The sequence below is a fragment of the Aplysia californica genome, unplaced genomic scaffold (assembly GCF_000002075.1).
Source record: "Aplysia californica isolate F4 #8 unplaced genomic scaffold, AplCal3.0 scaffold00636, whole genome shotgun sequence".
Lineage (NCBI taxonomy): Eukaryota > Metazoa > Mollusca > Gastropoda > Aplysiida > Aplysiidae > Aplysia > Aplysia californica.
Window position 1 is genome coordinate 216,298 of NW_004797906.1, and position 26,958 is coordinate 243,255.

Here is a 26,958-nt window from a genome sequence, read left to right on the forward strand (position 1 = left end):
TATATATATTATATATATTATAATGCTCAGTGTTAGCTCAGGTGCTTTACCATTAGCATGGAACACACAAGAGAAAGACACTTTGCATTTGTTCATGAATTAGAGAAAAGGCAAAGGCGCTATTTGCTGCCGGCCCAACGATGCAGCCACTTTCCTTTCAAAATAAATCGATCAGCTCTTGTTTCGTTTCCACTGGCACGAACCACATGACCTCAACTTCCAACATTGCAGGCATTATAAACTAAATGAGGCGTAACAAAAGTCACTTAAGAATGTTACAATACAACTGTTTTGGAATGTTAAAATTAGATTTCAAGCACTTTTACATAAAGATTGATTAATTTTAAGTAAGACCTATTTCCAAATACAATCCATCAAAAAAAAAGTTATAATGACTTTGTATACAGTGAGCCTGTTAACTGTTGTAGTACCATGCCAATGGGCTCGTTGAATAAATTGTAAAGATAATATTACAATCCATGACACCCTAACCACAATCCATGAAGTATAAAGTCAAGTTCATATATAGCATGGCATACATTTCAACCCAGTCACATGTTTATATATATATATATGCAAATTTTGAAATTGTAGGTTTTATTTTCATGAGTAAAGTTTTAAGAAAATTCATGATGCTGAAAAATTGGACGCCAAAATTGGCTGCTGATAAATTGACCAGCATTCCGTATACATACAAAGACAAAGAGTACACATCAAGATGAGTCAAAATGAGATGATACTGGATAGACTTAACTTATAATGAATAATGAGACCAAACATATATAACGTCAAAACTTCATTCGGTAAATTTTTACTTTTAGATCCGCACACAGATGCACTGTTTTGAGGGCTAAACACTCATAATTTTTGCTTCAAAAGACGACATGATGTGGCCACTGAAATCCTTCCAAATCAACTGTTTTCAGATAAATATCAATTTTTTCTTAATTGCCAAAACATCAAATCATGGTGAAATGCAAGGGGGCATGCCCCCTGAAACCCCCCTGATTCTACTTGGGTCAGGGGGGTGTATGCTGTTAAAAACAAGTCAAATCTTACTACACCATTGGTCCTATGGTAATATTACTAATATAGTTCGTAAAAAATATTATAATTTCAAAAACTAGATCTAGATCTAGATCTAATAATAATAATTTAGATTCTAGATCTACATTGGATATTTTAAGTCAACACTTACTTGTGCAAAGTGTAAAGCAGATAAAAATGAACAAGAAAAGTGCTTTAGAACATGGAGGCCAAAAGAAAAAAAAAAGCAAAGGATCTTACAATTTGCAAAAGCTCAAGAGTTGACTCTCGTCCAGAATTTGAACTACATGTATCAAGCAAAGGTTTAATTGTAGATGTTGGCGCTGGCGATGTTGCTGGTAGGCCTACTCTGTCTCTGTTAGCATCCTTCAGCTTCAAGTCCGTGGTCTTTTCTCCATGAACCAACATCCCATGGCCAAGAACAAACATTGAAACAAAAATGTACACGACTTGCAGACAAATGAGAAGTGAGCACAGGCCTTCATTAGCGTTGCAGATTGTCAGCCTCATTTTCTCTCTGACAAGGAAAATCTAAATCTTAGAGTACGGCACTGAGTTGGACTTGAATAAGACCTGAGACTTGGTGAGAAAAAATAAGTTTCAAAAGTATATATAACTATCACTAGCATAACACGAATTTGTCAAATTAGGCTGTCGCAAATCAATTTTATTGCACTGGACTTCCTGGACTTAGACCAGCGGCTTGATTGTTGAGGAGTGATGACACCGACACTGACACCTCCCGCTAGATTCTAATTGATGCATTCACCGTTCAGAACTTGTTTCGTCATTCGTGAGAATCACTGTTTCAAGCTAAACCCTGTAAGAATACAAGAGTACCATCATATAAAAAACCGGCACCATAGCCTACAGTGAGTGCACAGTGCACGGAGAAAAACACAAACAGCACTGTCCAACGCCCTCCCAGTTCCCAGCCCAAGAAGTCAAGGAGTGAAAATTTATAAACATAGGCTAGCCTGGATAGATCAAGTGAATGATAGAAGTGCAGAGTAACTACCCTTTGGGAAATAACGGTGTAAATGTAAGATTTTCTCCTCTTAAAAAGAACGCAGTGGCTATTTTTACGGCGAGCCGTAAAGATAGCCTCCCAGGCTATTTTTACGGCGTGCCGTAAAGATAGCCTCCCAGTGAGTCCCAGGCTATTTTTACGGCGATCCTCGAAAAGCGACCCTACTCCGCCTCTCATGTACGCGACATGCCTCAATGTATTAGATCTAGGCCTATAGTAGGGACCGTTCAAAATATAAACTTACACCTCAGAGGGGAAAGGGTGTCTTTGGCTTCATAATTATAGTCTTTATTCTGGACTTTTAAACAATTCAATGTTTTTATGTTCTTTACTAGGACCTTGTTGTTGTGGGATTCTTTCAAATAATAAAATAGATCGCATTTTTTAAGTTTTTGTTTTTTTGTTTTCTGATGTGCTCATATTATTACTGTCCATTTTTACGAGGAACAGCTCACCCCAAGGGTGATTCTTTTTCCGATTCATATTTAGGGAAAAAAATTATACGGGCATAAAAAATAATGAAGAAAGTAAATTTTAATAAGTCCGAAAATATGAAAGTTGCCATGGAATGGAAACAGAACCAACATGCAAAACAAACAATTATTTTTAAAAACCGAAGGCTTCTACCATCTAACAAAATTGCATGAAAATTCATGGAATGGTAGATACAGATACTATGGTCAATCGTACTGAGCAAAATTTTGATATTTAAATGAAAATATATATATATATGTGTTCCTGTACCCTGAAATTGCATCACAATAATTAATAAATTAATCACTGTGAACAACAAAAAAATATTTTACACCTCTATCAAAAATCTGCTCAGTGCAAAGGAAGGAGGAACATTTTATATAGGCATTCCCAAGGCGAAAAGTGTTAACTCCAAAATGGCTGCTCTTCTTGTGGGTGTGGTACATAATGTAGTGGTGTCTGTGAATGAGATGATAATGCTGGCAGTGGCAGTGGTGATGGTAATGATAATGACGAGGAGGTGATGGTGGTGGTGATGATAAATAGAGGGTGAATGATGATGGTGGGGAGAAGAAGGAAAAGGTGGTGGTGGAGGAAGGGAGAAGGAAGATGAAGAAGAGAATAGAATGATGATGGTGAAGAGGAGGAAATGGAAAACCTATGAGGCTGTTCAAATATAATCTTACACTTTTGGGGACGTTTTTAAAACACAAAACCCAAATACCACTTTTCTCATATTTGCCTCCAACCCTCATCCACACCAATTTAATTAGTACTTTTTCCGATCTTCAACTTCCATTATTATTTTAAACATACCTGTAGGCCTACTATACGTGGCGTTTTTTTAACCAGCTTGTAAAAAAAAATACCATTTCAGTTAATACAATTTAATCAAACCATATGAACTAGAAAGAACGCATAAATATGGAAGACATTGAGACTCTTGTCAATGCAATAGGTACATGCCTTACAAATAAATGACATCAAGACATTAAAAGATCAACAAAACAGTTGCAAAGCTACAAAGAAACATTAAGAAATTAGATATCCACCGACAGCATTTTCATCATAATTTCAAAATTATTTGCAACCACCCCCCCCCCCCTTTCCTCTAAAAAACAAAACAAAAACAACAACAACGGGGATCTGCAGTCATCATGCAGATCTCGGTCTGGTCACTGGCATTTATCAACTTTTTCTTTTACCTTTTCTTCCCAGTCATGAGCAAAACGTTCATCTCACAGAAGTGTCATATTTGGTTAACACCCCCACCCAAGGGCCAATCTTACACTTTTCTTACAGGCCAAAGACACCCTTTCCCCTCTGAGGTGTAAGTTTATATTTTGAACGGCTCCTACTATAGGCCTAGATCTAATACATTGAGGCATGTCGCGTACATGAGAGGCGGAGTAGGGTCGCTTTTCGAGGATCGCCGTAAAAATAGCCTGGGACTCACTGGGAGGCTATCTTTACGGCACGCCGTAAAAATAGCCTGGGAGGCTATCTTTACGGCTCGCCGTAAAAATAGCCACTGCGTAAAACGAACGCGATAATTAAATTATATTATTGGGCAATACAACAAGGGAAGAAAAGCGGTAAATCATCCCCTGTTGTATGGCAAGGCAACCAGAAAGGAATTTCAAAGAGTAACAAATTTGAAAGCAGAAAAATATAATATCTGTGATTTGTGAAATCCATCACTTATTTTAAAGTGATTGATAGATTCTGATACTATGACCAGAGACAGTACGTACATTGTCTCTGCTATGACTAAACTTCGCTCATCTCCATCTCGGTACTCGGTATTTGTCTTGAAATTCTCAATTGAAAATAGTGCTGTTTCCTTCAAATGGATATTATTATAATATAATAAGCATTTTCAGAAAGTACATGCTTTTCATAAAGTACTCGCAACTGCAAACTATGTGCATGCAAGTTTCAAATTCAAAGGGATTGGAACGCAACAGTAACTGTCATTGTTCAGCATGGGATGGGGTCATTTCAAAGAACGAACAAAATGAGCTAATCTCTTTGATGTTTAATCAAGAAGAAGAATATATTGAGTTGTATTTTTGCAGTGTGACATGTTAAACTCGGAAACCACCATCAAACAAATTGTTCATGACTTCTGGAAAATAATGTGGCTTATGTAATTACTATGAACACCGTAATTTTACCCATAAACCCCCCAGTAGTCACGTGACCTCCGTCGCTTCGTCCTTCGCCGGGTCGCCATCATGCAAGCACTGAAGCAGGCATGTACTGGGTTTGCTAGGGCAACAAAAGTTGCCTTTGCATCCCCAATTTCTCAACAAAATGCTACAAACTTTTTGCCCGCTGTGTACACCACCCGTAAGTATTCACTTTTTTGTTTAATATGCCTTGGATGTTACGTTTTCTTCCTGTGTAGCAGACTGCTTTTCAGTTAGAGATCTGCAGTACAGCCAGTCGATTTTTCTCTCTTTGGATATTATGTCAAGGAAAGCCTGCATCATGGGCTAAGTTCTGACACCAGCAGTTGAAAAATGAATTTTCATTACCTTTGATTACTGAGTGCGACTGCTTTTGAAGACCACTGCTGCGTTCTGGACGCTTTACATTTTAAACTACCAAAATGAGTTTCAACTGAATTCTGTCCAGTAGTGTGCTCTCTAACTTTCAGCACACAGGACAGTTGGAGGTCAAACGTCTGATTTTCATTCTGCTGGGTATTTTGAGGAGTTGGTTGATAGCCATGATTCGTTAATAAACTCTAGATCTAGAATCTAGATCTAATGTTGAGAATACTGCTTTACACCCCTGCATGCTGCAGTTGAACAAGTGAACAAAAAATTGACCACATACCAACACAGCCAAGAGTTTGCAACTGTACTGTGTAGACTTCAGATCTATTGGCATTGGAATTCTTAGACTCTTTTTGTCTTAGAGTAGATATCTAGGCTATCATGCACCTTCCTCCTGGTTACTTACCTAGGCCTACTTACTAGATCTAGATCTAGATTAGAATCAAATGAAGTTAATATCTTTCAGTATGCGTTTAGTTAATTTTAATGGTTTAACTCATTTTAGTTTTGAAATGATGTCTTTTGTTTTGTTTTTTAATTGACAATGAGGACTTTTGTAACGAGCGACCACTATGAGACAGAGCAGAATTGAGGGTTTAGGTTAGGGTTAGACGTCTTCTTTATTGTGTTTGATGGGGTGGTCGCTCGTTACGAAAGTCCTTCCGATTATTTAAAATTTGAAATTGAAGGAGATGGCTCATACCATACAATAACAAGTAGCAAGTCGCCTCATTCAATTCTTCTGTATCAGTGTCTATCCAGTTTTTGATGTGTAGCTGAACATACAGTTTCCCAATGAAAATGGATCTAGATCTAGATCTAGATCTAGATCTGGATTAATATTAGATTAGATCTAGAATCTAGAAAGATCAAGCAGTCAGTATTAGATCTACTAAGGCAAGGCTGAGACTGCTTTTTGGCTTAATAGTAGGCTACTTCATAGAAGTAGAAGAGTTACTGTTAAGCTTTTAATTGTAGGGCCTGAATCTGTCGACCTTTACTTTGCTGAGATTTTAAATTTAATTTTCTAGCTGCATGGCATCATGATGGTAGCTAGTTAATAAAAGGTGTATTTTAAAGAGTTCTGAGTGTCCTCAGTGAAGGTCACCATCACCATGCTAAGTCAGGCTAAAATGAATAAAAAGGGCCTAGATATTCTAATTCTTGTCATAAATAAGCACATAGTTTGAAGTGTTATTTAAATTTTCTAGATTAATTTTGAAAAGGATCTGTGTTGTTTCAATTTTGTCCTCAACCAAGGTCATCGTACTGTACTTATTTTATTTATATTTGCAAGTGTGTTCTCTTTAAAGGCAAACAAAGGAAACCCCCGAAATCTGGGTTCCCCCACCCCTTTTGTCCTAAGTAACCAATTGAAAATTAGTGAAGTATTTTGTCATGGCGACAAATGGATTATTATTTTGTTTTTGTTTTTACAGACAGGAATTATGCCAAAGAGGCCCCAAAACCTCAAGCTGGGGTAGCAGCAGGAAGGATTGTTGCTGTGATTGGAGCCGTCGTGGATGTGCAGTTTGACGACAAGCTCCCATCCATCCTCAATGCCTTGGAGGTGCAGAACAGGTCACCCAGGCTTATCCTGGAGGTTGCTTCTCATTTGGGTATGTGATTTGTATCTGGCCATTTTGTCAATGTTTTTTTTAAAGTCTGGTTTTAAACATGCAAATATTACTAAAGCCTTATTTGGGATGGGGGTGGGGGTATGTGCTCAACACATATTTTCATTTTGGTTCCTGTTGTTCAATTTTCGAAGTATGATTAACACATACCTTCAGTATTCCAGCTACATCTTGCTCTTTACTCATAAGCCCACATATGCTTGGTTTTCAAATCATGTTGTGAGCCAGATACAAGCTTTACTTTTTTCCATTGTCTCTTTATTACTAGATAGGACATAACATAAGGATATACCTGAGTATTTATATGACTTATAAATCTTCTCATGGATAGCAGAATAGATTTCGTGATATATCTAGATCTAGTTGATCATAATCTGATTCTGGGTGCAAGGTAAAAACTAAAACACAAAATGTAGGTTTGTAGCATCTGTTCCTGTAATTAAGATAGCACTTCTGGTTGTTTAAAAACAATTTCCTTCTAAATCACTCATTCTTTATGCGCACCTGATTCTAAGACACTTGCCCTTGCCGTGTTTTGTTTTCACTATAGACTGCTATTGGAATTTTCCCGTTATGGATTATGAACGAAATATATTCAACTGTCTACATAAATTTTGGATTGTGCTCTTCTCGTCTTCTGTGCTTTTTGCTTCAAGCCGAGATCTTGAATTTAGATCACCCAGAACTATTTCATGGTGGCAATCTGTACAGGTATCAGTGCAACAGAAGAGGGGGTGAAATTAACAAGTAGCCAATGCCTGGCTTGGTCAGAATATTGGCGCGGATTTAAATCTATATGTGCATACTCTTTTAGTCAAAAAATGGAAACTGCTAAGAGTAAATAGTACCTGCCAAGTACTCTGATAAAATCAGGGCCCTCGAGGAATTTTTTAATTTAGATTTGCATAAAATATGAACATCTTATTTTCCTTCTAAGATCCAGCTTTGGTCTGTCGGATGTAGTCTTAAAATGGGGAAATAGACATGTTGATTTGCAATCTTTGCAGCTTATCGTGACGTAAGTGATGTGAATATACACTTGACATTTCAATTTGTGTGTATTTACTATACATTTGTGTGGCTGTCCAGGAAAACCCTTCACATGGGTCACTCTATCACTTTTGAGTTATTTACATATTTGGATTATGCATTCAATTCTGAACATTTTGCTTTTTATTTGACTAGATTATCTTCAATAGATCAAAAGTTATGGCCTTTTATGTGTGGTACCCTCCGAAAAGTCACTTTTGAGAAAACAGCACTTAAAAGTTGGCCTTCAGATTTGAGCCCCCCCCATGTGTTAATGATGTTAGTAAAACACAAAAATTGCATGCAAACCATTCCAAAGCATTTAATTACAACATAGTGGTTAGTTGAAGAGTTAAAACAAGAATTTATGAGGTTGAATCACTTACAGTGGTGCATTCTGCCTGGCATCATTTGAATTTCACTTGACGTGATGAATATAGAATCTATGTTATAAGTTATAGCTTACTTGTTGAAAACAAAGACGGCGTGCATTTATGTATTGCGAAGTGTTTTTATTGCTGTTGTGTCGTGTTATCGAATCATTGATGAGCAACGACAGTCTCCGATTTACAAGAGACTGCTCGACTATTTTATCAACAAAACAAGATAAATGAATATACAAACCAATAATTAATTTAAATAGATAGAGTATAACATCTGAAGACAAGGAATCTAAAGTTTAGTGCTAGATCTAGACACTAGATCTAGAACTAGACTAGATCTAGATCTAGATCTTAGATCAGATCTGCCTACAGTCCTACAGTACAGGTGTTTTGGTAGATCTAGATCTAGATCTATGATTTAGATCTGGATCAAGGTCTAGGTCTAGGCCTATTCTGATGCAGATCTAGATATGTGGATTTGTAAACAATAAAAACATAATTTCTATTCACTTTTCCTATAAATTTGAATCAACAAAGCAGAAATTCAACAGAGAGTAACCCTAACTTACGAGATCCAGGCCTGTGGACATCAAACATGTTTGTATCGAAACAACAACCAGATCTAAGTTCCCACTTACCAGAATTAGATTCCTCATCACCACTTGATAAATCATCCTCATCGTCATCTCTTGATCCAAAATATGAATCCACAACTTCATGGTATGCTTCTGAATCGGCTCGATTTAAATTTAAAAGCTTTGCAATCTCATCATCGGTGCTAAACACGGAGCTCGCCATCCTGAACGTTCATCAACTGCATGAAGTGTGATGAGTGAAACAAAACTCGCGCGGTTGGGAGAGAAGTTTCTTTGTCTATGAATAAACTTGATAAAACTAAGATAAACTATATAATTATCATTTTCTAAATATAAAGTTATAAGTTTTGCATCAATTAAAGTGAGCAAAACGGGTTTTTGATGGCAGTATTTGCCTCAGAATGTCGGACTTTTCAACGAGATGCGGAATACCACAGGTCACCTGTGTAAATTGGATGCGCACTACTTGTACATGTCACGTATTTATGCGCAAACGTCATAGTTAAAAAGTAGAAAGAAAGACCTTTGTTTTGGTATGAGGCACGACCTAGTTTTACATTATGAGCGTGTTCAAATCGCGTAATGGAATCGGGGGTTTGACAGACAAAATCAGGTGCTATTTTTCCTCATCGGTGCTGAAAACCTTAATTAGGGGGACTTCAAATTACACTTTGAAAATACATTTCTAAACTGATTTAAAGAATAAGATTAAAAGAAAATGAAAGATAAATGAATGAAGAAACCAATCATGATAATATCTCAAATTCGACCAAAATGATGAAATTTGACTTTGGAAGCACATAGCTCAAGACTAGAGCCAGCGACTTCCGACGGGTTATCCCAGACGGCCACACATTTACTTTCTGCTTCAGTTTGTAACATTGCATAATAATTTTTAGACACTTGCCTTAAGTTTGATTGAGGTCATTCCTTTTCTGAAGAGATATACAGTTTAACCTTGTTTTACTGCCAACCCAACTTATCGCCAGGTTTTATCAGTGTTCAAAAAGGAACGCCTATCCGGACATAGTATTTGCGCTTTTACACTGCCATCCGCCTAGTGTCTTGATTAAGCTATTGTGAATTGGCCACCAGAGGCAGACAATGCATACAGCATCAATATGGCACCCACTCGTTGGCTGCTAGGTCTCCTGCACCACCTCTTTCTGCCAGTAAAATGTCTGGTGTCATCAGATGTCAACCAGTAACATCAGGCAGGGCTTGGAGGCGCCCATGGAGTTTTTATTTTGTAAGGACTCTAACTCATCTACGAAGTCTGAGGCAGCCTGGGGATTTACAGGCATCAAATAGTAACGCATATGAAGCCGAGCTTCTTAAATCTGCAGAAACTTTTAATTTGAATTAGCTTAGCATAAAGTTCAGCTGCGTTTGAATTTGTTCTCTGACACTATGCACACAGGAGGCTCATCTCTAAATACAATGAATTACCTACAAAAAGATTCTTTTCAAACTCCGATCACACAGCAAAATCATTCTTCTTGACATTGGGCAGTTGCCATTATTTAACAGGAACCCCATTAAACCTCCAACTTTATGCTTGTCTGAAGGATGGCGTTATAACGAGGTTTGGCTAAAAGCAATGGGGGCAAACATTATGCTTGTCATGTCATGTTTTCATTGTTGTGAACTGAACTGGTACATAGCATGATTTTTTAATTATTTTTTTTTTCACAGGAGAGAACACTGTCCGAACAATTGCTATGGATGGTACTGAGGGACTCATTCGTGGTGAGCCCTGTGTTGATACTGGCACTCCCATCAGGATCCCTGTCGGCCCCAAGACCCTTGGCAGAATCATCAACGTCATTGGCGAGCCTATTGATGAGAGGGGCCCAATTGACACTGAGCAGTAAGTGTTCGTCTCAGGAATGTCTTCCTGCTTTTGTCAAAAAGCTAGTTGCTCTAAAAAAAAAAAGCTGTTTAAAGATTAGGTGACATGCCAAATGATTTCACTTTACTGTATAGGTTAGGCCACCTGTTGTCATGTCCTTAAGATGATATTTTCTTACTTTTTTTGTCCAGCTATGCTGCCATTCACCAAGAGGCTCCAGAGTTTGCTGACATGAGTGTCCAGCAAGAAATTCTTGAGACTGGCATCAAGGTTGTGGATCTGTTGGCTCCCTATGCTAAGGGAGGAAAAATTGGTAAGTACCGTTGTAGGATAATTTTTTGGCCATTTTTATTGGGTGATAAATGATAATTTTGTTTTCTACTCCCCTTGTCCTCTGTGTTGGGATTGAACACTTAAGTCCGCTCAGATTAGACCTGAAAATTTTCCAAGGTCCGGTGGGGAGATTTTGCATGTTAACCCTTGTCCTGCGGGGGGACAGGTTTATGTCGCCCGATAAGTATTTCGGCACCTCGCCTACGTTCTGGTCCCGAATCAGTGTAGCCCTTGGCTCAGCGCACGCGCATCATTTTACATGAAATTCGGGTCCCGGGTCAGATCCCCTTTCACGCAGGTCAAGTGCGTGTGCTTGAGTTTGTGTGCGTTTGTGGCCTTCTAGAACCGCCTGCGTTGGTTCTTAGTCGAGGCATACGTGTCATTCAAAACACGCTAAGTTGATAGCTATAGATGTTTGTCCAATGAAATTATAGAAGAAATTGACCTGCTTAGACATGAGGAGCATGAAAGGATAGTCAGGAAACTTGACTTCCATTTTTCAAACAAAATTTTTCAAATGAGCTTGATTTTGTATGAAATGATACTACCTGATGAAAAATAGGCTTGTTTTGATAGTTTTGAATACCATTGTGCAGATACAAAGAACAATTTGAGTGCTAAACATTCAGAAATTGACATATATTATCCCCTTTCGAGCCTCAGGTCTTTCATAACAAGAAGAGTGTCCAGAAAGGTTATTCAAATGGGCGTAACTACTCGTGTCTTATCAGCTTGTGAGAGGGGGGGGGGGGGTATTCATGTGTTTGTTGTAACACTTTATAAATATAAAGCTATGAAAGATAGAGCGTTATTTTCATCGTCGGTTAAACTCCCGCTGTATTCATGGCTAAAACACACATTTCCCGGCGCGCGCAGTACTTACTGGTTGACCCCAGCGGCCTGCCCGGAACGTCCAACGTAATCGGTTGCTGATAAGATTCGCATCTCAGCACAGACACAGGACAAGAGTTAAAGAACCACTTTGTTCTGAACTTGAAAAGAATGTGGATTTTGGGTCACCCACAGCCGTTATAGAGCGCCCATTTAGTTTCGGCTGGCGCGAGGCAAGCAAGCCCGCGCTTCCCCAGGTCACGGGGTCATTTACCTGCGCCGCCGGGGATTTCCCTAATCAGCCGAACACCGGCAGCGCTCTTGTATTTTTTGCAAAGTTTACCAGCACAGTGAGCCAAAGCTAATGTAAGATGAATATTTTAATAAAGACCACGTAAATATTCAACATATTAAGGAAGAAAATGAAGAAATCGGAAGAACATGGTACATTACACTTAAACGCTGTGAAGTTCTCAAAAAGGGGACTTAATTTGATAAATGTGTCATGGGTAATCAATTATAAACATCGATTTAAATATGATTGCCCCCAACGAATTCAATCAAATTTGCACACAGGACTGAAAACATAATGAAATTTGTACTGACAAAGGGGCATATGCACGAAGTTTCTGGATCCGTAATTATTCAGGTTTGAAGTTGATTTTTGCAATACTCTTGCTTTGCGACCTTGTTTTTTCATAGCGATATCCACGATACATGTAACTACAGGACAGATCTTTTCTTGCCGATACACTTATGAAAACACAACCTAAACACAAAATACAAAAAGAACACAATATTGCTGGACTGGAGGAATTATCTCATTTTTTCGCTGTAAGCTTTCGTCTTTTGATGGGTGGTGCACACGACAGAGTAGCTCAGGGTGGGTTGGACGTGTTGTGACTGCATGATTGTTTTGACGTGTTTTTCTTTGTCTCTTAGGCCACGGTTGCATGAATGAGCTCACCCCCTTGCTCACAATGGAAGGCCATTCCAAACCCACATTTTTGTATCCAAGGAACGCAGTGTTTCTCAAGGATGTGTTGTTTGGGGATGACCTTTTCTTTTGATCGATTTTGATTGAGTAGCACGTGTTTTACAGCACTATCGACTCCAGACCTTTTATTTGCCAAATATGTTTCTGTATAAAGACATAGATCGTGTGATGCATGACTGAATAGTGGTATTCTCTCTAAAGTGATTGGCTTTCCATGTGCAATTACTGTGTGGATATCTTTGAAGGTGTCTTTTACGTGAACAAATTTCTCTCTCAGAACAATTAATGCGGTGTCTATTATGCTTTGATTTCGTGTACATGCAACTGTTCCTTTTGCTAAAAATGATGCTAGCTGTCTGTACACATGGGCTGATGTATTTATGGCAGTGGTTTCCTATAAATGAACGGCTGTGGTAGGCCTGTGGTGTGGTGTTGTGTTGTTTGAGGATGTTATCAAATTCAGAGCAGGCAGGACTTGACCTTGGAATAAGCTCCTCAAACTCTAACTCTGACAGCTGATCATGTACACTAGAACCCTTCCTCTCAAATCTCTCTGCTTCTCGTGGATTATCCGACAAAATCTGACAGCCCTGTAACAATTGAATGTCCTCCTCGTTTTTTTCCAGCCCTCTTTCATTTTTTGCCGTAGATATGCACATTTTGTCCTATTCCAGGCGTGCAATTCTCCATAGATTGATGGGCCAGCTGTACATCTATATCATTTGCAGCCTCCTCAAGAAGGCGATGATGTTTGAGCACAATGCCCACCATATGACCATGTTGAGTGTGGCACTCCATGACAAAAATATTGTTAAAAATGACAACGAAAATCAGATGTAGTAGAGGCAAGAAAACTAAAAACAGCAAGGATGAATGTTCAGAGTGGTGGGTTGGTATTTTTTAAAAATCACAGAAAATCATAGAATAACTTCGTGCATTTGAAACTTGCACATGTAAATGAAAATTGTCACCACAGTTGATACATGAATTTCTGTTTAAATCGTTGGGGGCCGGATTGAAATATCTAAATCCAAACTGAAAAAGTTCTAAACATTGAAGATGCCAGTTTGAAAATCACAGACTTACTTAAATCCCTTGTAAAACTGATATAATCGGACTTACAAGAAAACAAGTTATACCGGCCTACAGGTCAAACATAGCACGTTACAATGAAATCTCAATCGGCCTTGTAGCATTTATAGTTTCAGAGTTAAGAGGCTTTCAATTCGCACTAAAACGCCATATTTACTACTGCCCCGGCACAGGAGGAGTGGAGCTGCGGTCACCCCAATTAACCCCTCTGACAAGTGATTTATGACTACGCGCTGGGCTGTCGGGCGGGGCGGGCAGGGTGGTGAGGATGGTCGGGGAGGAACCGGGGAAGGAAAACTAAGTGAGCGGTCTGGACGGTATTTTATCCGCCGTGCACCGTGTGAGCAAAATCCCAAATTAGTTCTTACTGATATCTGAAACCGCTGTAGTCAATTTAAATGTCCGGAGGATCTTCTAAAATGGCATGTGGCTGCTTGTCAAGCAAGGGGTGCTTTTACATTCTCTGAAGATGAAATGGCCATGTGCATAAAAGAATCAACTGCACTGTGAGATGATCTTAGTCTTTTGACCCCTGAGTTCAGTGCTGTCAGTAGTCTAGTGTAGTGATTAAGCTATCAGATTCATAATTATTATGTGAGAGTGCAGGCTCAGCTCACTCTGGCATCATGCCCTTGATAAAGGCTTTTTACATGAATTTTCCCTTTTTGGTTGGTCCTGTCGGAATTTTGAGGTCCAGCCTCTGAAATAACTATAGCAGTGTTGCAAAGGGCATAAACCTATAGTTTCCCACGTTTTCTCCCCTAAGCTCTTGTGGGGATGTACAGGTGACATGGGGTTGATCTGTGTCATTACTTTCCAGGTCTCTTTGGCGGTGCCGGTGTCGGAAAGACTGTACTTATCATGGAGTTGATCAACAACGTGGCTAAGGCTCACGGTGGTTACTCTGTCTTCGCTGGTGTGGGTGAGAGGACTCGTGAAGGAAATGATCTCTACCATGAGATGATTACCTCCAAGGTCATCAGTTTGACTGATGATACTTCCAAGGTATTATTATTGAGTAGTTCTTTGGTGGTTGAGTTTTTAATTTCAATTTGTCAACTTTGGAAATGGTTTGCCTTATTAGTGTTTGAGGCTGTTTCATGTACGCCATAATTCTGTTTTAAATATTTTGTTGAAACGTGTAAATTTCACTGACTTGCTGTGATGATAAATTGTGAACCCCCTGATTGTCTATGAGGGTACCTTCCTTGGACTGAGCAACCGTGGAATTTACTCTTTAAATTTGACTAATGTGCTTGTGCATTGGTTTGGTTTTTCTTTTTAGTAAAAAAAACAATTCTTTAGGTCTTCTGTGTAGATCTTTTATTTCTTTTTTCAAATGGGGGGGGGGCACTTTTTCAGTGTTTCAAGTTTCTTGTATGTGATTAGGTGTGGCACGGGATTGTCTGTGATGATTATGTGTCAAAAGGCTTTGTAAATCCTGGTGCTTTATGTTTATATTTACTTCTTTCTGCATTTGTTTATCTTCGTTTACCATTTGAATGTGCCAAGGAACATTAGTTTCAGGCACTGGTATAGTCTTTTGTCTGATGTTTTTTTGTTTTGTTTTCCTTTGGATTGAACTTAGTTTCTCGAGACTTGTTCCTTACAAAGAAAGACTGCTTCTTTTAAGTGTGTACTTTTGTTAACTGAAGTGTTCCCCGCCATGTGTTGTTATGATGAAACATTTGTGGAACTCCTGATGATCTGTGAGGGTACCTTCCTTGGACTGAGCAAACATTTTGGTGTGGACGTAGATGTTTTAATTTGGTTTGATTGAATTTTGCATTTTTGACCCACACAAATATTGTAATCTTTATGTCAACAGGTGTCCCTTGTGTACGGTCAAATGAATGAGCCCCCAGGCGCCCGTGCTCGTGTCGCTCTCAGTGGTCTGACCGTGGCTGAGCATTTCCGTGACCAGGAAGGCCAGGACGTGCTTCTCTTTATTGACAACATTTTCAGATTCACACAGGCTGGTTCTGAGGTGAGAATAATGCTTGGTTTTTACAACATGGGTGCCTGGATCGATAACAACAACAACCTGGATCGATACAACATGGGGGGGGGGGTGTCTTGTGTGTTTGGGGTTTTTTTTTCTCTTTGAAGTCAGCACATGTACTATCTAGATGGTGCATTTGTGACATTGCAGAATCATATGTAGCAAAGAATGGTTTGTATCTGATCCCATTCCAACTTGTCAAGGAAAGTTTGAAATGAAGAATTAAGCTTGTTTTAAAAAAATAGGTATTTGAAATCAGTTTATAGTTTTGTTTTGTTATAACCTTTCAAAACTCTGGGGATGTAAACAAACACAAAAAAGAAAGGGAAAGAACACCAAGCTGATTGTGGAAGTAGAAGCAAAAGGTGCAAAACCCACCCAGCTGTTTCTTTCTTTGATAGACATTGAAGATAAGGATGCTTCATCATCTGATCTCAATCAAAATTATAATTTTAACAACTGACCCTAATCAATCTAAAGCTTGTGGCAAAGAAACAAATAGCTCTAGTTCTTGTAGATGTAGTTGCAGGGTTGAGAGCCTGCTGTCCTACACAGGTAAAAGACAAAGGGATGTGGGAGGGAATGCCTAGATCTTGTTTTGTTTTTACACCTAGAGAAAGAACTAGAGAAGTGCATATAATATATGGGAAAGAGTGACAATATGAAAACTTGAAAACTACTGGTTTACTCCTCACGGTAGCTAAATAGTTTGTTTGGAAAAAATAAAGCCGCGCCTATGCTACTATTTTGGGCATCTTCCGGATGATTTTTCTTATGAAGATGGAAATGGGCATACAGCTTCTCACATTTTTGTGTTGATTTTTTTTTTTCTTTTTTTTCCTTTATAATCATAAACTTCTGTTTGATAGTACAACTGTATTTGAAAATCTTTATTAATTTTGGTTAGCAATACATACGTGTTGCTGCTCGAAACACTTTTAAAGATGAAAATGCTTGCATATATATTTTCAATAATAACAAAGTTTATGGCGGGCTTAAATGTCAATCACAGAGCATTAGAAGAGAAAAAAAATCATGTTCCTCAACTTTTTTAAGGGTTTTTATTTTATGTGTGTGTTAGTAATCAATAAGCTACTCTTTCCTGACAATTGTCTTCATCCTTTCAGGTGTCTGCCCTGCTGGGTCGTATCCCATCTGCTGTGGGTTACCAGCCCACTCTGGCCACTGACATGGGTAGTATGCAGGAAAGAATTACCACCACCAAGAAAGGGTCCATCACATCTGTACAGGTTTGTTTTGGTCTCTTTGTTTTTTCCTACCAACATATTGATTTTTATTGGTTTGTGTAAAGTATAGTCATTCAGAGAAAAGAGCTTTGACAAAGGTCATGGTGTTCTACTAAAGTTATTCAAGTAAACGTGGTGCTTACTTTAGTTAGTTGGACTGTAGCCATGCATTCACTCCACTGCTGATGCTATTTGCAGTCTTCAGTACCAGAGAAAGAATAGTAAAATCTGATTCTATTCTTATTCTTGCAACATATCTGGGCAAAAAAAAATGCGTTCATATCTCAACTATTGTGATACTGATAATTTTTGCTGTCACTCTGACTTCGAGGAAATCCGCAGGCCAGAAGTACATAATAGATATGTTTTCTTGTTTACGAAAATTCAAAGATTCTAGCTAATTGCTCTGTTCTTTTGTACTGTTAACTAGTCTTTTTTAATTTTAGTAGACTTTTTACGGCGCTCGCTTCTGCATATGGTTATATGAGCGCCAAGGGGTGTATGTCAACAGGGAATCAGGCTTACTCTGCTCACCTCTCTAGCTTCAACTCAACAGCACAAATTCTGCTTCGACTGTCAAGGCACTCCGAGATGGACAAAGAAGATGAGGGAAAATGACGGTAGTAAGGATCGGGAAAGAAAAGGCAGCAATTCCCTGTTGCAGTTCAGGCACGGTTATGAGCATGATATTGATGAATCAGCCCGTTCACAATTCTACTATGCATAAGAACATGTTAGTGGCCTAAAGACATTTCAGTCAGTGGGTGTTAACTAGTGTTAAAAGCTAGTGACTAATGAATGATGTGTGCACGTTTGGGGTATGCCAAAATGACAGAATTGCTATGATGAAAAATTTGTGGAACCCTGATGTTCTATGAGGGTACCTTCCTTGGACTGAGCAATTTTTTAAAATTAGAAAATATACTTATACGCGTGAGTGTGATAAAAAGAAACGTATGCATGAAATCATTTCTTGGTACCTCACAGGCCATTTTCGTCCCTGCTGATGACTTGACTGATCCTGCCCCTGCCACCACATTTGCCCATCTTGACGCCACCACTGTACTGTCTCGTGGTATTGCTGAGTTGGGTATTTACCCCGCTGTGGATCCTCTGGATTCCAACTCCCGTATCCTTGACCCCAACGTCGTCGGAGATGAGCACTATGCTACTGCCAGAGCTGTGCAGAAAATCCTCCAGGTAATCCATTATTTTTATCATAGTAATAAGGGATCATTTTGATTGTTCAAGTAGCTTCGTGACATGGAAAAAGTTATTATATCCGGCAGCTTAAATTTTGGGGTTGGCGTGTTTTATTCTGGCTTTAAAGTAAATTACCTGGTGCAACAGAACCTATCCCTTGTAAGTTGAAGAGTCAATAAATGATGTTTCGGTCGCTTAAATGGTCCCCTTTCAGATCGTGTCACTGCCAAAGATAGGCAATAATAATTTCTTTTCTGTAGGTACCACTTGAGTAAAATGATGAAATATAAACAATGAGAAAGAAATGTGGTTCAATAGATCTTGGGCCTGCCAGAAAAGAAAGCTTTATTTTTTTAATCAAACTTCTTTATTTGTAAATATTGTTGTGGATTTAGGTTGACCCTGTACCAGAAAATCCTCGAAAAGTAAAATCGGCTGCTGGAAGCTCAGATTTTTTGGTGATTATTTCCCTTGTTCTAAGAATTCAGGGCATGTGTCAGGACAGTTCTCGTCTGAAATGACTAATCTGTTCCCCAGTCTTGTTCTCCCCCTTTTACTTTTAAGTAATATACATGAATCATTTTTCTTAGGATTACAAGTCCCTGCAGGACATCATTGCCATCCTGGGTATGGACGAGTTGTCAGAAGAAGACAAGCTGACTGTTGCACGTGCTCGTAAGATGATGAAGTTCCTCTCCCAGCCCTTCCAGGTGGCTGAGGTTTTCACTGGCTCTGAGGGCAAATACGTGCCCCTGAAGGAGACCATCAAGGGTTTCAAGATGCTTATCGCCGGTGTGTATTTGAATGTTTTACTTGCATATGAGTTCAGCATTGTGGGTTTTTTAAAAGTTGTAGTAGGGGTTTTACGGCGCTCGCTGCTGCATAAGGTCATATGAGCTCCAAGGTGTGGATGTCAACAGAAAAGTTGTTACAGGGAATCAAGCTTACTCTGCTCACCTCTCTTGCCTCAACAGCGCAAGGTCTGCTTCAACTGATAAGGCACCTCGTAAATAGCAGTTCACAAGAGAGTGACAAAATACAAAAGAAGTAGATGAAAAATGACGATAGGATGAGGAATCAAAAAGCAGCAGCCCCCCCCCCCCCCCCCCTATGTTGTTCCAGCACAGTATGAGCATGACATTGATAAATCAGCCCATTTACAATTTTACTGTGCATAAGAACATTTTACTATCCCCCCTTTGGGAATGGCCTAAAGACACTTCAATCAGTAACACTGCCCTTGTGGGGGGAGCATAATGTTTGGTGAAATAAAACTAGAAAGGTGTTGGAGAAAAGTACAACAGAGCTGGTGACATGAGCTTGGTCTCTAAATTCTTATTCAATGATGAGAGTAGTCTTATATTGTTGTCATTTTGTTCGTTCTGTCCTGTTGTACCTACGTAAATGAGAGAATTGCTGTGATGAAAAATGTGTGTACCCCCTGATCTTTACTGAGGGTTCCTTCCTTGGACTGAGCAATTCAAGCATATTTCTTTTTAGTTGTTGCCTTTTTGCATGCTAAGTCTTTTTAATGGGTAATGAATAATATCAGTGTTGTTGTTTTTTTACCCTATCCGTACACCCTGGGGTCATTTTGTACCCCCAGGGTTGTATTCTTCACATTTTAGAATACTTCTAGTACGAAGATCTCTTTGACACTTTCAGTATTTCTCGAAAAATCATTCTAACAGACTGCTATGCAATGCGTACGGATCGGATTAACGAGTACATTTCCTCTTTGAAAATGGCGGAACAGGGTACTTTAAAGTTTTAGTAGAGGTTTTATGGCGCTCGCAACTGCATTAGGTCATATGAGCACCAAGGGGTGGATGTCAACAGAAGTCCTTACAGGGAATCAGGCTTACTCTGCTCACCTCTCTAGCCTCAACAGCACAAGGTCTGCTTCGACTTTCGAGGCACCTCGTTTTATCCAGCACAGTATAAGCTTGACATTGATAAATCAGCCCATTTACAAGTCTACTGTGCAAAAGAACATGTTACTACTACTACACACAAACACACACACACACACACACACACACACCCTTGGGAATGGCCTAATTACACTTCAGCCTGTAACACGTCCCTGGTGGGGGGGAGCATAATGTTTGGTGAAATAAAACTAGAAAGGTGTTGGAGAAAAGTACAACAGAGCTGGTGACATGAGCTTGGTCTCTAAATTCTTATTCAATGGTGAGAGTAGTCTTATATTGTTGTCATTTTGTTCATTCTGTCCTGTTATACATAAATGAGAATTGCTGTGATGAAAAATGTGTGTACCCCCTGATCTTTACTGAGGGTTCCTTCCTTGGACTGAGCAATTCAAGCATATTTCTTTTTAGTTGGGCAGTATGATTTGTTGCCTTTTTGCGGGCCAAGTCTTTTTTAATAGGGGATAAATAATATCAGTGGGTTTGGGGGGGGGGGGGGGGGGGGGTGGTTACCCTATCCGTACACCCTGGAGTCATTTTGTACCCCCGGAGGTTGTATTATTCACATTTTAGATTACTTCTTGTACGAACATCTCTTTGAAACTTTGTATTTCTCAAAAAATCATTTTGACAGACTGCTATGCAAGGCGTACGGATCAGATTAATTAGTAAATTTCCTCTTTGAAAGTGGCGGCACAGAGTTCCCCACATTGTGTGGATGCAATAGCTAAACACAACGTACGGATGGGGTTAAATAGGTGCCAAAACACCTGGCATTCTCCCAATGTGAGTCGTAAATCAATGGCAAAAAAAATGTCCTTCTCTTTCTTCTTCATGTTAATGCTTTTTCTTCCTTTTTTTTTTTATGCCTGATTATATTTCTGTTGTGTCATTCTTTCAGGTGAGCTGGATCATTTGCCAGAGGTCGCCTTCTACATGGTTGGAAGCATTGAGGAGGTCGTAGAGAAGGCTGCAAGGCTAGCTGAGGAGCAGTCATGAGCATTTTGTACCCAACTGTAGACCTGCCTAGAATCATTTGTGTGTTTTGTTAGTATGGAGTGTGCATGATGATTGGGCCTGAGCAACAGCTAGGAAATTTTTCCCTGTTCTTTCAGTGTCTGTTTAATTTGTGATATGGCAAGATGTGTGGTCCAAACGAAAGTGTGTGGGTTTGAGGGGGGGAGTTTGTTCTTTGATAGTTAACACACAAAAAAAAAGACATTGTATCTGAGTTGGATGTTCTTGTAGTTCCAGCAAACTGTGACAGACAGCCAGTTATGATTTCATCTCTTGGTTGACTGAATGACTATGTGGGTGAAATTGTTCAGAATAAATTCTTTACCAATAACATTTTTTAAAATTTCTTCTATTCCTCGTGCATTGTTTTTATCTTGGGCACTGTGTGTTGGGGTTTTGGTTCTTTTCGTGCATCCAGTTCCAAGATGTGGTCAGTTGATACAGCCATATCGATGACAAGTCATGATTCTTCTTTTCTTGTCTGTGTAGTCTTTAGCATTGTAATCCTTACCACTTCAGTTGTGTGAGGCCAGTCTCTCAGCAGCTGAGTTTGTCTAATGAACACATAAACACCTATCAATGGAAATTTTAAAAAGTCAACTTACTAAAGGCATATTCCTTCCAATACTGGCTAACCAATGCCAGACATGGCACAAAAAAGGAAGATCATTGCCTGCAAGATGAAATGCCTAAGAAAATTAATCAACTTTACTAGGAAAGACTGCATAAGGAATGAAACTTCAACATTTAATAGGGATGAAACCAGTTGTGGAACATGTAGAACATCAAAGAACCCAGTGGTTCGGCCATGTCAAATCAACTGGCTGTACAATCTTACAAGGGAAGGGGCAAACCACGCAAAGCATGGCTGTGATAAATGTGTTATAAACAGAAGCCACCCACCTAGCTCTTGACCGAAAAATTATTCCTCCCCTCAAGATCTAACGATACAAAGGGAAGGATAAAGTAAGATCATAGTCATATGTGAGGCACTGTGGTGAAATCGGGCGCTCGTCAAAATAATGAAATCGAAGTGAAAGTTATTTTTTTCTAAATCTTCGGGCTTGGGGGGGGGGGGGCTAAACACCGTTTTAAAAAATTCATTTTCATTTTTCAAGGACTCGCAATCTATTGAAGTTACCGAATTTTGGCGGCCATTTTCTCACTAATTTTACTTCTGAAACCAGGCGACCTCACCTCTGTCAATCGCAATCAGGTAAATGGATATTTTTCTCATCGAAAGCAAGGCAAATGAACAAGCTTTTAGATGACACCCATATATAAGTTCATATACCCAGAAATTGAGGAGCACCCGATTCCACTGTCGTGACACATAATTCTTGGATAACATTGGCTCCATCATTAGTCCATCCTACACATACTTTCCTCCACCTGGGCTTTTTTTATGTTTTAGTTGCATCAATTGTGAATGTTTTTGCCCTCATCAACACCAAGCTCGGAGAATGAAGATACAAATTTCCCAACAGACGGGTGGGGGTACTTGGTTCTTGATTTTTAAAAAAAACCTCACTCTGGAATCAAGACTCGCAACGAACAGCATCGATGGTGTGCTTCTTGTGCCCAGCCACATATTTCTCTCCACCAACAAATATAGGTTGGCGGGTGCTCTGGTGTGGTTTTCTTGCTTCTTTCCTATGAAACATTATCATCCAAGTTATCTCCCCTTCTTTTTTATGTTTATTACTCACTTGTAACACCTCTAATCTTCTGGCGCTCATATGACCTTGTGGAGTTAAATTGCGAACGCCATAAAACCTCTACTAAAACTTTTAAAAAACTAATAGATTGGAGGGGGGGGGGGATCGGGAAGTAGGCCTTACCTTAAAGCCTGTCGGAGGTGCAGCAACTCTGATACTGGTATATATGTTGAATATCAGATCTATGCCTTGGTGTTGGCTAATATGATATTATTACTATTATTGTAACTGTAACATGTTGTTTCCTTTCTTTTTTACTTTTCCTGTGGGTGGCTGCTGGATGTTCTGGCGTGGTTTCTTCCGTCTTTCCAATCAAAGACCTATCACATTCTGTCCTTTTCTCTGTATGTTGCTCTCTTGTAGCACCTCTTATCTTTGGCACTTATACTACACTTATCTGGGCCCCCTTTCGATGAAAAGAATGATCAGTGCATTAACAGCAACTGAAAGTCATTGACCTACTATATTTTTACTCTTGAGAGAAAAGTGACACATGTGTTTCTAAGTTGCCAAATATATAATAGATGTATAGATTGATTCTCTATTCCGCTTTCGAGGTTGTACACTCCAGAATTTCAAAGGTGTGGAATCAGTGCGCACGGCTAGTGAAAGAAAGCCTTACTAAAATTGTTTACAATGGCGTCTTAGAAGACGGACTTTCCCAACATTAGATCTAAACGAAACTAATGAAAAACGGAAAATTAAACTACAGTGACTTCAGGCTCCTCAATAAAACTGTGCACCCTTTAACTTTGAATGATTCTGAATCACCATTAATTTGGTCAAATTTGAAAGTTTTAGGCGGCCAAAGTGACGAACTTTCACAAATATAGAGATGTGTTGTAAAAGTTACTAAAATTAAAATCGTCTTCCCCACTGAGCATGCTGCTCCTCCTTCAAAATCCAAGTAATAGTGGTCTTCACTTCCATGTCTTTGTATCATATAATGCAGGGGTCTCAAACTCATGATCTTAATTTATTGAGGCAAGCAGGGCGATATTTTATGGTCCCTAGCATAAAAATTAAGCATTCATAGTACTTGTAGTTGTAGTATTATTATTAGTGCTGCCCAACCTTGGTCGGTTTTTGAGAGAATTGTGCCCACCTTCCCAGAGCTTTCAAGCTGGCAATGTGTCTGTGATAATGTTAGCTCCTCTCCACCATGACTTTTCATAAATCATGGTACAAAAAAACAAATCCAATGTGAGTGTGAGTCTCGCTTACTACTCCTTCACTTCATGCCAAATGTAGCTTAGTGTGCAATAAGTGAATTCGCCTTCCCCACCTTTTTGGGGGTTATCCGCCTCGCCTTCCTTTTTTTGGCGAATGTTGTTTTTAACCAAGAACAAATGTGTGTGTTGCGCACGCTACAGGGGTATCGCCTGTCGTCCCTTTCGCTTCACTCCCCCATATACTGCACAAAAAAGAGGGATCGTCAACAAAGGTCTACCCTTAAATTTTGTTTGCCTTCATTCGCCTCGCTGATCCCACGGTGTACCTTCTAACTACAATGTAGCAGGCCTAATGTTGTTTGATGCGGGCGCTTCGCTTGTTCCACTGTATACATTCTAGAGTCGTTATGTGTTGTTTCATCATTTTAATGTTGTACCTTGACTGATGAGAACTGAATTAGAAATTATTGACCAATAAATGTTGCTCACATCTGTAGAAAAAAAGACCATCCCTATATGACAAGACAGACTGGTACTATTGCAACAGAAAAATTATGTAACTGCTGAATGGGGGAAAAGTTGCATAAGAAGTTGGATGTACTGGTAATTTTGACGTCTTCATTTCAACCAGTACAAGAACATCAACTTCAAAGCTGACAAAAAGAGTGAAGGAAGGCGAGTCAACTCTGTCGCGTAATGTCCCATGTCCCAACCCATTCGCTTCCCTTTCCCCTCATATTTTTGGTGAGTGGTTAGCGGGTGCTCTGGTGTGGTTTGCTTCTTCTTTCCTATCAAACACCTATCGTCCTTATCTCCCCTTTTTCTTTTTTATGTTTGTTACTCTCTTGTAACACCTCTAATAACTAACTCCTAATCTCCGGCACTTACATATGACCTTATTGTGTTGCAAGTGCCCTTAAACTAAAACTCTTGCTAAAACTAAACATATTTTTGAGGAGGCGAAAGGGGAGGAAAGGACGATCCACTGTGTTTGTACCATAAGCAATGTGTCAATGTAAGATGAGGCGCTGTCAGTCAGGTCTGTGACAGCAAGGAATAGGTAAGAGTAAGAGAAGCCAATGTGTACATTTATAATATTATGAAGAGCTGTTCCTGTCCTGAACAGCTACATCTGTATTAAATAAGATATAGGGAAGATCAGATCAGTTAAATTAAAATTTAAAATACCTCATGCAGCTCAGGCTCACACAGAATCTCCCTCCAGCTACCCCTGGGCATTCGAGTTTGTTGAGACTCTGCAGTGTAGTAGGGCAACTCACCAAACAAAAACAAAATATTTTTTTAAAATGATCCAGCAACTACATGTACATTGCCTTCCAATGACATAGGCTACTTCTTCGGAATCTTACTGTCCAGATTTGGCAGCAGTGTTGGGCCACAGCTCTTCTTTTTAAAATTTATATATATAGGTATGTTATTGTTTTTACGCCCTCATCGATACAGCTCAATTCTTACACAATCATTTTAATTGCCGGATGATCTTTCCGATCTCTGACATTGACATTGATACTGAAATGTACTGTAACTTCTGAGCAACAATGGAAGGCCTATCATTTTAGTTAATCAGTTATTCAATTCGTACAAATATACATGTGAATTAGCATTGCAAGAATATACATTTACTTCTAGATGCCACAGGGATAGCTACAACGAACAAGTCTATTGTTCCTGGTAATTTTTCAAAACGCTTGACAATATCATTATTTCATGTACTATTTCCCGTTAAGGGTTAACATGGGCATCGTACCGTACATTCACGGGTGTTCCTCGGCATTTCTAAAGGCGCGCTCTCCCTTTGGTGTCAACAAAATCTGTACATAATAATTACGTCTGTCCCCGTCGTTTTATGCAATAAAAATTCTGAAATTATGCAAACTGAGCCCAAAAATGTGAAATTATGCGATTCTGTTAATTTTAACAAAGAATGACAAAGGAAAGTATTCAGAAATTAGAGCTATGCCCCCCAAAAAATGATCAAATTTTGCTAAATTATGCGGGATGCATAAAATCGCTGGGACAGATAATATACATAATTTTACGCTATTGACATCAGTGACTCCTCTGGGGTCCTGGCTGTTTCTGTGGCCTTTCTACTGCTACTCCTTGGCTCCTTATTACTAATTTTATTGCTGTCTTTCATTCAGCCACACCTCTGATCTTATTATTCTTATGGTAATGATAGGTAAGATCTAATACCAGCCATCCCGGATATAGGGGCGAAACATCTCGGAGGTCCCGCGTGCAAGTTGGTGGTCCAAAATCCATATTAGTAGAGTAAGCTTCAGCCGCCACCCAGGCAAAATTCTAAATGTCCTACCAACTGAAAATGTTTAATGTGTCCCGCGCGCTCATATGACCTAATGCAGTTGCGAGCGCCGTAAAACACTTACCAAACTTACCAAACAAAACTTTGCAAATCTGCAAAGACTACAGCGCTGGTTCAGAATGTGCCCGTATCAAAGTAAATGTTTTCCTACGTCGCCTTACTTATAGTACTAATAATAGTTGAATATTGGTAGATTCTTCCCTTTGTGGGTTGGCTAAGGTCCCGTCCGCCTAATATCCCGCATTTTTTCTTGCTTCCGAGGACCGGGATCTTAGTGGGGGGAGACTACAATAATAATAATACTAAAATAATAATAATAATAATGCTTCCCGGGAAGCTGAGAATGTTTCTCAGTGTTCGTTGGTCTGCTGGGGTAATAATATTATATAGTGTAAAGCGCATAGAGCTTGCTTTCGAGAGGGGATATGCGCTATACAAGTGCTATTTATTATTATT

General features: G+C 39.2%; 1 protein-coding gene across 1 annotated transcript; it reads left to right on the forward strand.

The window, feature by feature from the left end:
• Positions 1 to 4,744: 4,744 nt before the first annotated feature.
• On the forward strand, positions 4,745 to 21,598 carry LOC101855214 (ATP synthase subunit beta, mitochondrial). The gene is made up of 10 exons (XM_005107835.3): positions 4,745 to 4,903; positions 6,555 to 6,734; positions 10,456 to 10,630; positions 10,804 to 10,925; positions 14,686 to 14,870; positions 15,694 to 15,852; positions 16,995 to 17,117; positions 18,102 to 18,314; positions 18,908 to 19,109; positions 21,150 to 21,598. Exons 1-10 carry the CDS (start codon positions 4,789 to 4,791, stop codon positions 21,245 to 21,247), a joined length of 1,572 nt encoding a protein of 523 aa, XP_005107892.1. The 5' UTR covers positions 4,745 to 4,788; the 3' UTR covers positions 21,248 to 21,598.
• The last annotated feature ends 5,360 nt before the right edge of the window (positions 21,599 to 26,958 follow it).